The 16194-nt window shown below is 41.8% G+C and overlaps 1 protein-coding gene across 1 annotated transcript in view; it reads left to right on the plus strand.

Moving 5' to 3' along the window:
- The first annotated feature begins 277 nt into the window (after positions 1–277).
- The window catches only part of plek (pleckstrin), a 67367-nt gene continuing 51450 nt past the window's right edge, over positions 278–16194 (plus strand). The window contains exon 1 of the mRNA XM_072265454.1: positions 278–393. Coding sequence (XP_072121555.1) covers positions 346–393 — 48 coding nt within the window. The 5' untranslated portion in view covers positions 278–345. The remainder of the gene's footprint in view (positions 394–16194) is intronic.

Consider the following 16194-nt stretch of genomic DNA (forward strand, 5'->3'; position numbering starts at 1 on the left):
GACTTCAGTGGCTGATAGAAGAACTGAGATGAAAGCCGCTTTACTAGGCCAGGTCTTTTCTTCGAACAAAAGGCAACGTGTTAGAAATGGCTCTTGCAGTTGGCTGGATGGTGGTATCAGTGCAACGTGACGGCGGAAGGCAGATTTCCAGCCACACGGAGATCCAGAATTTATCTCCATCCCTGCAGAAGCGAGAGCACGCTCCCCAACTGACGACCAGAGTAAAATGCAAATTCAGCGGCTTTGCATGCGGAAACGGGTCTCTTTCCTGGGCGTCACGATACGCCGTGACAGCGAGGAACCGCAATCCATTTCCAAACTGAACTGTTGGTACAGGAGCCTAGCATGGAGGAGGAGGCGAAAGTTATCCGAGAGGGTTACCTTGTCAAAAAGGTAGAGTTGTGTTAAGTTTACCTGTTACATTTCTTTTGTTATGTTCCGGCGGGACGGATCACTACTATTAACAAGATGTTTATACCGCCACAAAAAAATCGGTGTTTCTTAGAGATACAAGAAATTTTAGCTGTTGCTAAAATTTGGAGAGAAAGAGAAAAAATAGCAAACTGCTGGAGGACCTCAGCAGGTCAGACAGCATCTGTGGAAGCAAAGGGATGGTTGGCGTTTCGGTTTAGTTTTTGCTAACGTTTCTTTAAATCCGGTTGTAACATCGTGATTATAATGTTTCAGAGGGACCAAAATCATCGCACGTATTCTCCTGAAAGGTTTGGATATCATGGGGTGTATAGTGCCGTTTGTAAGTGAAAGCGTGTTGCAGAAGTATTTACCCGTATTTTTGCAAACTCTCGGTTTTTTAAAAGTTTTCTCCTACCAGTAGAAATAAACAAGGAACCGTGGTTTTTCAAAACTTATGAATGTGTGCGCAGGGTAATACAGTATACCATAGCTGATCCCTAGTACATTGAAATGTATCTCAGTGCAGGGGCAGCCAACGTTTCGGTTTGTAGGGGGTTCACGCATCATTGTTCTACTTGGCGTTTGCAGGTTGCGAATGAACCAGTTAGAATTTGTTGGCCCAACTGGGAGCAGTGCCCAGACTCGAAGCAGGAAATCTTCAACTTGAACTTCTCAGACAGTCCAAGTCGCGGTTCCGAGTTTCTTTGTGCAGAGGGGGATGAGAAAAATCCCTTTCCAACTAAGGGGAACGAAAAAGAACCGCTAGACTAAGAGTAACCACCCCGCTCCCTCACCGCCCGCCCTGGAATAACTCACGGCGACTATACTTCGGTCGGCGAGTTACTAAATTCAAGAAATGGCAGGACCATTCAAGAAATCTGAACACAAAACTTTTAACTCGGGTGAATGTTCAGATAGCACAGTGTTAAATGGTCCTGCCTTTTAAATCCAATGTCAAACTTAAAGCCCGTACTCCCTTGTAGGAAAATTTCCCACGATGAAGTCTTGAGGAAGAATGGAACGGTTTTCTTTGCTTCGTAACAGATGTCCCCATCATTACCACATTGCTCTTTGCTCAAACAAGTGTATATTGACTAATGCATTTCCTACATTACAACATTTATTGCCCATCTTTAAGTCTCCTTGTAAAGGTGGTGACTGACTGCTGCCTTCTACTATCTCAGTCCTTACAGAGAAGGTACTTCCACTGCGCTCCTGGGAGGGAATCCCAGAATTTAGAACCAAAGACGACGAAGAAATAGAAATATTGGTACCAGTCACCTGTGTGTGGCTTGAAAGGGAACCTGCAGGTGATGGTGTTCCCAAGCACTTGTTCTTCGTGATCGATTCCGTATATTTGGGAGTAATCTAGGCAAGTAACTCCAGTGAATTTTGCAAATGGAACACTGAGGTGCTGTGGAGCTTTGGTGGTGGAGGCTTACGGCTGGTGGCTCCGTGCCAGATAAGCAGGTTCTTGTGTCCTGGATAGTGTTGGGCTTCTTGCAATTTATTGCAGCTGCACTCATCCAGGCAAAGATTCTGTGATATTTCTCTCTTGTCCCTCATAGGTGGAAGGAAGACCCTAAGGTACGATAAGATGGATTACTTGCCCCAGATATATAGCTTCTGAGTTGTTACTGTAGCCACATGTTTACAGTATATGGCCTATAATTGTAGGCACATATTTATTAATGCGGACAATTAATAAAGAAGCATTCTAAAGGGAACATGACACAACTGCAGCAGACCAGGAAAGCACAAAAGCAAAATAGAGGGCATAGAATATAGCAAAAATTAGTGGGAAGTTTTCAAAAAGCAACAGAAGGCAACAAAAAAAATAAGAAGAGAAAAGATGAAATGTGAAGGCAAATTAGTCAATAATATAAAAGAGGATACCAAAAGTTTTTTTCAAACATAGAAAGTCTAGAAGAGAATTGGAAATGGATTCCGGCCTCAGTTTTAGAGTGAGGTGGCTTTAGCTCATTAGGCTTGGGTGAGGTAATAGATGGTAAATTTCTTAGTCTTTAATCTGCATTCTTTTTCTGTTAGTGCATTGTTAGAGTAGTGAGAAAGGCTCTGAGGACTGTATTGTGTCCTTTGTGTGAGATGTGGGAATGTTGGGAGACCTCCACCCTCCCAGATAGCCACATGTGCACCAGGTGCACCGAGCTTCAGCTCCTCAGAGAACATGTTAAGGAACTGGAGCAGCAGCTCAAAACCATAGGCTGACATGAGAGAATGAGGAGGTGATAGACAGGAGCTACAGGGAGGTATTTACCCCGAAGTTGCAGTATACTGTTTTGAACTGAGGGAAGCAGCCTACCAGAGAGGAGCCATAGCAACTTGGTCTCTGGCACTGAGTCTGGCACTGTGGCTCAGAAGGGAAGGGATGAGAAGAGGACTGCAGTAGGGACAGGGGATTCCATAGTTAAAGGAGTAGACATGAGATTCTGTGGACACAACAGAGACACCTGGATGGCATGTTGCCTCCCAGGTGCCAGGGTCAGGGACATCTTGGATCAGGTCCACGGCGTTCTAAAGGGGGAGACTGAGCAGCCAGACGTCTTGGTACACATTGGTACCAATGACATAGGTAGGAAAAGGGAGGATGTCCCGAATAAAGAATTTAGCGAGGTAGGTAGAAAGCTCAAAAGTGGAACCTCCAGGGTAGCCTGTGCCATGCATCAGCAAGAATAAGAAGAGAATTAATTGGCAGATGAATGCATGGCTGAGGAATTGGTGCAGGGAAAAGGGTTTCAGATTTCTGGATCACTGGGATCTCTTCTGAAGAATGTATGTGTAAAAAAGGTATGGGTTACACCTGAACTTAAGGGGGATCAACATCCTAGCAGGCAGGTTTGGTATAGCTGTTGGGGAGGGTTTAAACTAATTTGGCAGAGAATGGAACTGGAGTGATAGGGCTGAAGATGGAGCAGTTGGTTTACAAGCAAAGGCAGTGTGGAGTGACTGTGAGGAAGGACAGGCAGATGATAGAGCGAAATAGCAATAAGAAGTGGAATGAGTTGCAGTGTAATGGGGACAAAAATCGAAAAGGGTGATGAATACAGGACTGAAGGTGTTATAATTGAATACACACAGTATATGGAATAAGGTAGATGATCTTGTAGCACAGTTAAAGATTAGCAGGTATGACGGTGTGGGCATCACTGAATCATGGCTGAAAGAAGCGTATAGTTGGGAGTTCAATATCCAAGGATACACATTGTATCAAAAGGACAGGCAGGTAGCTAGAGGGGCTGGCATGGCTTGGTTGGTAAAAAATGGAATAAAATCCTTAGAATGAGGTAACATATAATGAGTAGATGTAGAATTATTTTGGGTAGGGTTAAAAAATTGCAAGGGTAATAAGACCCTGATGGGAGTAATATACAGGCCTCTGAATAGCAGCCAGGCTGTGGGCTACAATTTAGAACAGGAGATAGAAAAGCCATGTAAAAAGGGCAGTGTTTTAGTGGGCATGAGGGATTTCAATATGCAGGTAGATTGGGAAAATCAGGTTGGCGCTGGATCCCAAAAGAGAGATTTTGTAAAATGTCTACGAGATGGCTTTTTAGAGCAGCTTGTGGTTGAGCCCACCAAGGGATCAGGTATGCTGGACTGGGTGTAACAAACAGGATTTGATTAGGGAGCTTAAGGTAAAAGAATGATTAGAAAGGAAGTGATCTTAATATGAAATAATTCACCCTGCAATTTGAGAGGGAGAAGCTAAAGTCAAATATATCAGTATTGCTGTGGAGTAAAGGGTATTACAGAGGCATGAGAGAGGAGTTGGCCAAAGTTGAATGGAGGAGGACGCTAGAAGGGATGATGGCCAAGCAGCAATGGCTGGAATTTCTGGAAGCAATTTGGAAGGCTCAGGGCAGATGCATCCCAAAGAAGAAGTATTCTAAAGGCAGGATAATGCAACCGAGGTTGATAAGTGAAGTCAATGTCAACATAAAAGCAAAAGAGAGGGCATATAATAGAATAAATATTAGAACATAGAACATAGAAATTTACAGCACATTACAGGCTCTTTGGCCCACAATAGAAATCATGGAAACCATAGAAAAACTACAGCACAGAAACAGGCCTTTTGGCCCTTCTTGGCTGTGCCGAACCATTTTCTGCCTAGTCCCGCTGACCTGCACACAGACCATATCCCTCCATACACCTCCCATCCATGTACCTGTCCAATTTATTCTTAAATGTTAAAAAGAACCCGCATTTACCACCTCGTCTGGCAGCTCATTCCATACTCCCACCACTCTGTGTGAAGAAGCCCCCCGCTAATGTTCCCTTTAAACTTTCTCCCCCTCACCCTTAACCCATGTCCTCTGGTTTTTTTTCTCCCCTTGCCTCAGTGGAAAAAGCCTGCTTGCATTCACTCTATCTATACCCATCATAATTTTATATACCTCTATCAAATCTCCCCTCATTCTTCTACACTCTAGGGAATAAAGTCCTAACCTATTCAACCTTTCTCTGTAACTGAGTTTCTCAAGTCCCGGCAACGTCCTTGTAAACCTTCTCCGCACTCTTTCAACCTTATTTATATCCTTCCTGTAATTTGGTGACCAAAATTGAACACAATACTTCAGATTCAGCCTCACCAATGCCTTAAACAACCTCATCATAACATTCCAGCTCTTATACTCAATACTTTGATTAATAAAGGCCAATGTACCAAAAGCTCTCTTTACAACCCTATCCACCTGTGACGCCACTTTTAGGGAATTGTGCCAACCACATAACCTACTCTAGAGACTGCCGAGAATTTCCCTAGCGTACAGCCCTCTATTTTTCTAAGCTCCATGTACCTATCTAAGAGGATTTTAAAAGACCCGATTGTATCCACTTCCATGACCACTGCCAGCAGTGCATTTCACGCACCCCCACTCTGTGTGGAAAAACTTTCCTCTGACATTCCTTCGGCACCTACTTCCAAGCACCTTAAATCTATGCCCTCTCATGTTAGCCATTTCAGCCCTTGGAAAAAGCCTCTGGCTATCCACACGATCAATGCCTCTCATTATCTTATACACCTCTATCAGGCCACCTCTCATTCTCTGTCGCTCCAAGGAGAAAAGGCCAAGTACACTCAACATATTCTCATAAGGTACGCTCTCCAATCCAGGCAACATCCTTGTATTAGTGGGAAGTTAGAGGATTAGGAAGCTTTTAAAAGCCAACAGAAGGCATATAAAAAATGCAATAAGGAGAGCAAAGATTAGATATAAAGTTAAGCTAGCCAATAATATCAAAGAGTTTTTTCAGATATGCAAAGACTAAAGGTGAGGCGAGAGTAGATATCAAACTGCTGGAAAATGACACTCGATAGGTAGCAATGGGAACAAGGAAATGGTGAATGAACTGAGTATTTTGCATCAGTCTTCACGGTAGGAGATACTACCAGTATGCCAGAAGTTTGAGAGTGTTGGGACAGAAGTGAGTACAGTTGCTATTACTAGAGAGAAGGTGCGTGTGAAGCTGAAAGTTTTGAAGATAAATATGTCAGCTGGACCAAATGGTCTACACCCTAAGGTTCTGAAAGAGGTAGCTAAATAGATTGTGGAGGCATCAGCAATGATCTTTCAAGAATCAATAGATTCTGGCATGGTTCCAGAGAACTAGAAAATTGAAACTTTCACTCCACTCTTCAAGAAGGGAAGGAGGCAGAACAAAGGAAATTATAGGTCAGTTAGCTTGAACACAGTGATTGGGAAGATGATGAAGTCGATTGTTAAGGTTGAAGTTTCAGGGTATTTGGAAACACATGATAAAATACATAGGCCAAATTCAGCATGTTTTCCTTCAGAGAAAATCTAGCCTGACAGACCTGTTAGAATTCTTTGAGGAAATAGCAAGCAAAATAGACAATCATAGATTTTCAGAAGGTCTCTAACAAGGTGCCACACTTGAGGCTGCTTAACAGGATAAGAATCTATGTTATCACAGGAAAGATGCTAGCATGGATAGAGATTGGGAATAAAGGGAGCCTTTTTTTTTTGGCTGCCAGTGGTGTTCTGCAGGGATCAGTGTTGGGACCGCATCCTTTTATGCTGTATGTCAGTGATTTGGATGATGGAATTGATGGCTTTGTGGCCAAGTCTGCAGAAGATACGAAGCTAGGTGGAGGGGCAGGTAGCGTTAAAGAAGCAATGAGGCTGCAGAAGGGCTTAGACAGATTAGGAGAATGGGCAAGGAACTGGCAGGTGGAATACAGAGTCAGGAAGTGTGGTCATGCTCTTTGGTAGAAGTAATAAAAGTGTAGACTATTTTCTAAATGGGGAGAAAATTCAAAAATCCGAGGTGCAAAGTGACTTGGGAGTCCTTGTGCAGGATTCCTTAAAGGTTAACTTGCAGGTTGAGTAGTGGTGAGGGAGGCAAATGCAATGTTAGCATTCATTTTGAGAGGACTAGAATATAAAAGCAAGGATGTAATGCTGAGGTTTTTCTAAGGCACTGGTGAGGCCTCAGCTGAAGTATTGTGAGCAGTGTTGTGCCCCACATCTAAGAAAGGATGTGCTATTGTCTCGTTGAAGCCTATCAAATGTTGAAAGGCCTAGATAGAGTGGATGTGGAGAGGTTGTTTGCTATGGTAGGGCAGCCTAGGATAAGAGGGCTCAGCCTCTGAATAGAGGGTCATCCATTTAGAATGGAGATGAGGAGGAATTTCTTCAGCCAGAGGGTAGTGAATCTGTGGAATTCCTTACCACAGATAGCTGTGGAGACCAAGTTATTGGGTATATTTAAAGCAAAGGTTGATAGGTTCTTGTTTAGTCAGGGTGTCAAAGGTTACAGGAGAAGGTAGCAGAAAAGAGTTGAGGGATAATAAATCAGCCATGGTGGAATGGCAGAGCAGACTTGATGTGCCCAAAGGCCTAATTCTGCTCCTGCGTCTTATAGTCTTATGTTCTCATGGTCTTTCTCATTGCCTCTTAGACAATACTGTTTGTGTTTGCTATGCTCCTCCAAGCGCAGTAATATTTAAATCCCAGTATATGCCTTTGCCTAGAACTGTCTTATGTTTCACAGTTTCATCCAACAGATAAAACTGTATATAAAGGTATAGTTTTATCTGTTGGATGAAGGCAATCAATGCAAGTGGACAGATAATGCTATCCCATAACAAGCTGGCTTCTCATTAATAAAAAATATGGATCATACTACTAACTCAACATGAATTTATTTCCCTTATGATGCACTATAAAACTGAGAGATCAGTATTTACATTCTTTCAAAATATCGAAAGCTGAATTAGTTATCAGTTTTACACAAAATGAATTAGTTTTACAGGGGATGAATATGGGAATAAATAAACAAATACCTGATCAAGGTGAAGTGGTCTTTGATGGATTTATGAATAACTTGTATATTGGAGTCCATGGTCAACGGATCTTCATTTTGGCTACTACGGGAAAGTCTGCACTTAATACTATTTTCTAACTTCCAAGCTGAATTCCTAGAATACCTTTTGAAAATGTCCAAAACATTTTTAACCCATTCATGGTTTGTCTTTCCTAAATGTCCAATGACTACAAAATTATTACTTATCTCTTTCTCAGTGCACAATAGCAGATCTAAAATAGTCTGCTCTCTTCTTGGTTCCTACATATATTAATGTTAAAGAACCATCCCATATGTTCACAATGAATTCTCTTCTACGCAATTGCTGCTAGCTTGATTTTCATGGTCAATATCTAGTTTAAAGTTCACACAGTTATTGTGTTACTCTTGTTATATCTGCTGTTTAGTTTGAGAATAGCAACAAGATGCACAGTGTAGCCATTAACCTCAATAGATGAAAGGATGAAGTTGATATTAATTTTGAAATAGTATGGGTGAGATGGAGATCAACATTTTCATAGCAAAGAAGTTCTTTGGGAAGAATTAAGGGGGATGGTCCTGAAACATTCAAAAAAGAAAATTCATTGCTTAGGCCAATAACTCGGTCTGTCGACAATGCAAGCATATTCATCTTAATTATTAGTGAGCCTTGTCCAAAACCTACCCTGCATTTGTTTTATTTTACTCCATACATCTATAAATTTATAAACCCCATACTGTAATGATTTGGGCTCAGGAAAAGCTGTCAAAATTTGCAGATTACACCAAACATCTTAGCTAATACCAAATGATGGAAAGTGACATCAGAATTTTTTCAGATTTGGTATTTATGTCAAATTGACTTCAGTGTCAGTAAATATGAGGTGATTGACTTTTGTAGGAAAAGCAGAATGATCACTTACTTAAATAAATTAAATGGGAGAGAGAAAATGGAATTTGGGAAGTCAACTCAAGACATATAGCCAGCAAAGTAATATGCACATTAACAATGATTGGGATTTATTTTAAAAAGAGTGAAGTTGTGTTGAACTTTGAAATGATCAAGTAAACTTAACAGCTCTGAAGAAGCTGAAAAAAAGTTCTTTGCAGATATTATACAAACTGAGATGTAACAACAGTTCAGATAAATGAAACATAATACCATAAGATATAGGAACAGAAATAGGCCATTTGGCCCATCGAGTCTGTTTCAGCATTTCATCACAGCTGATCCATTTCCCTCTCAGCCCCAATTTCCTGCCATCTCTCCATGACTAATCAAGGACCTATCAACCTCTGCCTTCAATATACCCAATGACTTGGCCTCCACAAACATCTGTGACAATGAATTCCACAGATTCACTACTCTCTGGCTGAAGGAGTTCATCCTCATCTCTGTTCGAAATCGACATTCACCAGGTTTCAATAAGATCCCTCCTCATTCTTCTGAATTCCAGCGAGTAGAGGTGCAGACCCATCAAACGCTCCTCATATGATAAACCTTTCAATCCTGGAATTATTTTCCTGAACCTCCTCTGAACCCTCTCCAATGTCAACACATCTTTTCTTAGATAACGGACCCAAAAATGTTCACAATACTCCAAGTGAGGCCAAGAAAGCCTCAACATCATGTCTTTGCTCTTATATTCTAGCCTACTTGAAGTGAATGCTGTCATCACTTTTACCTTGCTGACCACCGACCCAACCTGCAAGTTAACTTTAGGGAATCCTGCATGAGGACCCCAAGTCATTTGTACCTCAGATTTTTGAATTTTTTCTCCATTTAGAAAATAGTCAACTCTTTCATTTCTTCTACTAAAGTACATTTCCCTACACTGTACTCCTTCTGCCACTTCTTTACCCATTCTCCTAATTTCTCTAAGTCCTTCTGTAGCCTCTCTGCTTCCTCAACACTACCTGCCCCTCCACCAATCTTTGTATCATCTGCAAACTTCTCCACAAAACAATTATTTACATCAACCAAATCATTGACATATAATGTAAAAACAAGTGATCCCAACACAGACCCCGTGGAACACCACAAGTTAGGGCAGCCAACCAGAAAAGGCTCAATTTATTCCCATTCTTTACCTCCCGCTAATCAGCCAATGCTGTATCTATGCTAGTATCTTTCCTATAATACAATAGACTCTTAACTTGTTAAGCAGCCTCATGTGTGGCTGCTAGTCAAAAGGTCTTTTGAAAATCTACTAATTCTTCTTTGTCTACCCTGCTTGTTAGTTCTTCAAAGAATTCCATCAGACTCTTGGATATTGGAGCCAGAATTAGGCCATTTGACCCATTGAGTGTGCTCCACCATTTCATCATGGTTGATCCAATTGTCTTCTCAGTCCCAATCTCCTGCCTTCTCTCCACATCCCTTTAGGCCCTGACCAATCAACTTCTGCCTTAAATATATGTAAAGGTTTGGCCTCCACAGCAGCCTGTGGTAACAAATTCCACAGATTCACCACTCTCTGGTTAAAGAACTTCCTCCTCATTTTCGTTCTAAAAGGACACCCCTCTATACTGAGGCTGTGTCCTCTGGTCTTAGACTTTCCCACCATAGGAAACATTCTCTCCACAACCACACTGTCGAGGCCTTTCACCATCTGAGAGGTTTCAATGAGGTTGCTTGTCATTCTTCTAAATTCTAGTGAATTCAGGCCCAGAGCTATCAGTGCTCTTCATATGACAAGCCATTCAATCCTGGATTACATCCTTGCTTTTATATTCTAGTCCACGAAATTAATGCTAACATTGCATTTGCCTTCTTTACCACAGACTCAACCTACAAATTACCCTTTAGGGAATCTTGCACAAGGACCCCCCAAGTCCCTTTGTGTCTCAGTTCTTTTGTATTTCCTCTTCATTTATAAAATAGACAACCCTTTCATTTCTTAAGACTGTAAGACATAGGAGCAGAATTAGGCCATTCAGCCCATCACATCTGCTCCACCATTCCATTATGGCTGATCCCAGATCTATTCAACCCCATACACCTGCCTTCTCACCATATCCTTTGATGCCCGACTGATCAGGAAACAATCAACTTCTGCCTTAAATATATGCACTGACTTAGCCTCCACTGCAGTCTGTAGCAGAGCATTCCACAGATTCACTACTCTCTGACTAAAACAATTCTTCCTTACCTCTGTTCTAAGGGGTTGTCCCTCAATTTTGAGGCTGTATCCTCTAGTTCTAGATAGCCCCACCACAGGAAACATCCTGTCCACATCCACCCTGTCTAGTCCTTTCAACATTCAGTAGGCTTCAATGAGATCACTCTGCAGTCTTCTAAATTCCAGTGAGTATAGGTCCAAAGCTGCCAAACGCTCCTCATATGTTAACCCTTTTATTCCTGGAATCATTCTCGTGAACCTCCTCTGGACTCTCTCCAATGCCAGCATATTCTTTCTGAGATATGGAGCCCAAAACTGTTCTTCTACCAAAGTGCATGACCATACACTTCCCGACATTGTATTCCATCAGGCAATTCTCCAAACCTGTCTAAGTCCTTCTGTAGACTCTCTACTTACTCAAAACTACCTGCCCCTCCAGCTATCTTCATATCGTCTGCGAACTTTGCCACAAAGCTATCAATTCCATCATCCAAATCATTGACATATAACGTAAAAAGAATTCCCAACACAGGCCCCCCTGGAACGCCACGAGTCACTGGCAGGCAATCAGAAGAGGCTTCCTTTATTCCCAGTGTTTGACTCCTGCCAGTCAGCCTCTGCTTTATCCATGCTGGAAACCCTTCTGTAATACCATAGGCTCATATATTGTTATGCAGCCTCATGTGTGGCACCTTTTCAAATGCCTTCTGGAAAGCAAAGTATCAGCATCAACCTTTGAATATTCTGCTTGTTATTTCTTCAAATAATTCCAGCAGACTTGTGAGGCAAGATTTTCCCTTGAGGAAACCATGCTGACTATGGCCTATTTTATCATGTGCCTCCAAGTACCATGAGACCTCATTCTTAATAATCAACTCCAACATCTTCCTGACACTGAGATCAGATTACTGGCCTATAGTTTCCTTTCTTTCGCATCTCTAGTTTCTTAAAAAGTGGAGTGATGTTTGCAATTTTCCAGTCTCCTGGAACCATTCCAGAATCTAGTGATTCCTAAAAGATCATTACTATAATCTCTTCAGCCACCTCATTCAGAACCCTGGGATGTACACCACCTGGTCCAGGTGACTTATCTACCTTCGGACATTTCCATTTCCCAAGAACCTTCTCTCTAGTAATGGTAACTTCACACACTTCATGACCTCTGACACCTGGAACTTCGGCCATATTGCTAGTGTCTTCCACAGTGAGGACCGATGCAAAACACTTATTCAGTTTGTCCGCATTTCCTTCTCCCCCATTATTACCTCTCCAGCATCATTTTCTAGCAGTCCAATATCCACTCTCACCTCTCTTTTGCACCTTATGTATCTGAAGAAACTTTTGGTATCCTCTTTAATATTACTGGCTAGCTTAGTTTCATATTCCATCTTTACTTCCTTAATGACTTTTTTAGTTGCCCTCTGTTGTTTTTTAAAATCTTCCCAATCCTTTCACTTCAAACTAATTTTTGCAGTATTATATACCCTCTGTTTGACATTTATGTTGGCTTTGACTTCTCTTGTTAGCCACAGTTGTGTCAGCTTGCTTTGAGAATATTTCTTCCTCTTTGGGATGTATATGTCCTGTGCCTTCTGAATTGCTTCCAAATATTCCAGCTATTGCTGCTCCATCGTCATCCCTGCCAGTGTTCTTTTCCAATCGATTCTGGCCACCTCCACTTTCATGCCTCTGTAATTCCCTTTACTCTACTGTAATACTGATAATCTGACGTTAGCTTCTCCTTCTCAAGCTTCTGGGTGAATTTGATCATATTATGATGACTTTCCCCTAAGAGTTCTTTTACCTTAAGCTCTCTAATCAGTTCTGGTTCATTGCACAACACCCAGTCCAGAATAGCTGATCCTCTAGTGGGCTCAACCATGAGCTGCTCTAAAAAGCCACCTTGTAGGCACTCTAATAATTCTCTCTCCTGGAAGCCAGCACCAACCTGATTTTCCCAATTTACCTGCATATTGAAATCACCATGATTCTTGTAACATTGCCTTTTTGGCATATGTTTCCTATCTCCCTTTGTAATTTGTAAGCGACACCCTTACTGCCATTTGGGGGTTTGTATACAACTCACATCAGGGTCTTTTTACCCTTGCAGTTCCTTAGCTCTATCCGCAATGATTCAACACCTTCCAACTCTATGTCACCTCTTTCTAACATTGCATCTCATCCTGTTGACTGCAATTTTGCCCTATCAATAACTTCTCCTCACTACGTATTGTCACTGTTTGTAAACCAGCTACCTCATCTTCTGCACTATCACTATCCACCTTTCCTACGATACTTCTTGCATTGAAATATATGCAGCTCAGGACTCTAGTCGCACCATGCTCCACCTTTTGATTCCTGTCTTTGAAATCTTCCCAACATCTGCCCCCATAACCTCTCCACTAACTGTTCTGGCACTCTGGGTCCCATCCCCCTGCAACTCTGATGTAAACCACTCTGTGCAGCATGAACAAACCTTTCCGCTACAGTATTAGTCCCTCACCAGTTCAGGTGCAAACAGATTGTCCAGCAAAATTTTGCATTAAGGAAGCCATGCTGACTTCAACTTATTTTATCATGTGCCTCCAAGTACCCTGAAACCATATTCTTAAGAATTGATTCTATCATCTTCCCAACCACTGAGGTCAGACTAACTGGCCTATAATTTCTTTTTCTCACCTTCTTTCCCTTTTTAAAGAATGGAGCAAAATTTGTAGTTATCTAGTCCTCTGGAACCATGCCAGAATCTAGTGATTATTGAATGAGCATTACTAATGTGTCCACAATCTCTTCAGCTACCTCTTTCAGAACCCTGGGTGTAAACAATCTGGTCTAGGTGGCTTATCCATCTTCAGACCTTCCAGTATCCCAAGTATTGTCGAACTTTTGACAAACAGTTTTGAAACTTTTTACTTTGGAAGGGGGAAGACTTCTGTCAGAGCGTTTGAACGATAAGAGTAGTTTGGATTGGAGGAAATTTTTCCAGCTGTTAGAGGAATCCAAGACCAAGCATCATTTAAAAAATTATTTCTCAATGGGCTGTAAGTATTGCTGCCAAAGTAACCATTTATCATCTAAGGTTAAAAGCCCTTAAACTAAGCAGACTGTTAAGGAGTTACGTGCAGCCTCAATCAGCAACAATGACAAATTTCTTGAATGACAATAGTGAATCAGCTGTTTTTTTAATAGAAATGTCATCATTCTCATTATAATTTTTTTCCATTTTAAGCTTTACAACTGCTGTGTATGATTCAACAGTATAAGCCTCTAGCTATTCTAGTAAACTAACAACAATACCACCGGAAGATAGCTACTAAGAAATCTATTGGACAAATAAGGAGAAATGTCCTTGCTTAGATAGAAATTGCTGAGAGACTTGACACCACAGAATGTGGTTGAGGTAAATTGCAAAGTTGTATTGAGACAAGGACCATGACAGGAAAGGTAATATAGGTTAAGGGCTTAAAATGAGGCAGATGGAGTGGGAAGAAGTTTGTCTGGAGAATAAATATCATCATTGTCCTGCTTGGCAAACTAGCCTATCATGTATACTCTACATAATCATTGGAATGTTTTTCTTTGCAATTTTCTCTCTCCCCCCGTCTCCCCCTTACAGGATTGTACATATCCCATCTTCACACACTCACACTCACACTCACACTCACTCACTCCTCCAGTTGGGTTCACTACCAAATGAACAAGAACTGAACCCAGGGATGATTCTGAACACAGTAGTTTAGGGGGCTCAGGGCACTTGGCCACAACTTGAGTCTCCTGAAATGGCTCATATCAGGAGTGAGGTGGATTCGATTTAATACTTAGTCACTTCCAATTTCTGTTCACAGGTAAATTTTTACTTCTACATTAATTAAATTGGTGGTGAGTACCACCAATTTAATGAAGGGCATGTTTCTTTACAGTAACAGTGAGGCCATCCATTAGTCTTGTGAGACCATGGATCTACATCTGGAAAGTCTTCACTCTCCAGGGCGCAGGCCTGGACAAGGTTGTATGGAAGACCAGCAGTTGCCCATGCTGCAAGTCTCCCCTCTCCACGACACCGATGTTGTCCAAAGGAAGGACATCAGGACCCATACAGCTTGACACCGGTGTCGTCGCAGAGCAATGTGTGGTTAAGTACCTTGCTCAAGGACACAACATGTTTCCTAGGCTGGGGCTCAAACTTATGACTTTCCGGTCGCTAGTCCAATGCCTTAACCACTTGGCCACGTGCCCACACGTGGCATGCTTACTGTTTCCTCACTTTGAAATATTTTCCATTGTTGTATAAATTCAGTTGATAGTGTGAATGATGCATAATTACATATGTTGCTTTCTATTGAGTTTGTCACTGTCAGAACATGTATTGTAATGCCTGAGTCTTCTTTCTCATTTCTCGAAACAATAGCAGAATTGCAGTCATTAATTTTCATGGATTACCCAATTTCCCTGGATTTTTAAGCAACATTTGGGCAAGTAATTGCAGGAATTTTGAGGAGTTCCGGTCAAGATGGTGCCTGCATACAATGCTCCTTTGGTCAATGTCATCTGGACAGATCAGGAAAACATATATTTCACTCCTTTTATGTCTTTTACATTTGCTTTTCATCTTGAATGTGATTCTGGAATTGTTGCAGCATGTGATTTGCAGTTTGGAGATCGTTTGGGTGTTTCAGTGCTTTGCAGTCTCCAAGGTGATTCCGGGAGTCAGAGGCAGTGCACGGGAACCTCTTGGTGAGAAGGCCAGTAGCGTATCTAAGGTATGTCGGGTATGGCACGTGCCCTGGGTGCCACTTGAAGGGGGACGCCACTGAGCATTTCTATTAAAGTCAGACCGGATAGTGAAAAAAGAATATTCTTCAGATGTATGATCCGTCTTTGATTATCATGGGTGAGAAGCACTAGGATGGTCTTATTTCAGAGCATTGTGTAAGAAGACCATGAAACGTTTCTTCACGAAGAAGAAGAAAAGTGGAGCTGAAGGATGGAAGAGACGAAAGTTAGAGGCGGAGGAAGCCAAGAAGTCGAGTAAGTTCTTCATTCCCTTCTTTGAAAAGCCCGGAACAAGTAGTTCGACACGTTCCATGGAGTCGCCTGCACCTGCTACAAGTTTGTTAGAATCCGAAGGTGGATCAAGTACAAATGCATCACAAGCCAAGGAGGAAGTCAAGTCAGATAAATCTGAGTATGACAAGATTAAGAGTGAGGCTGCCAGAGAGAACGTGGACATGACAGAAGGGGAAGACGATGGTGGTGGTGGTGGTGATGTTGAGTTTATTGATGAGATTTTACCTGACGAGATTAAACCTGACGACACTGAACCTAGTGA

The sequence above is a fragment of the Mobula birostris genome, chromosome 8, assembly GCF_030028105.1.
Source record: "Mobula birostris isolate sMobBir1 chromosome 8, sMobBir1.hap1, whole genome shotgun sequence".
Classification (NCBI taxonomy): Eukaryota; Metazoa; Chordata; class Chondrichthyes; order Myliobatiformes; family Myliobatidae; genus Mobula; species Mobula birostris.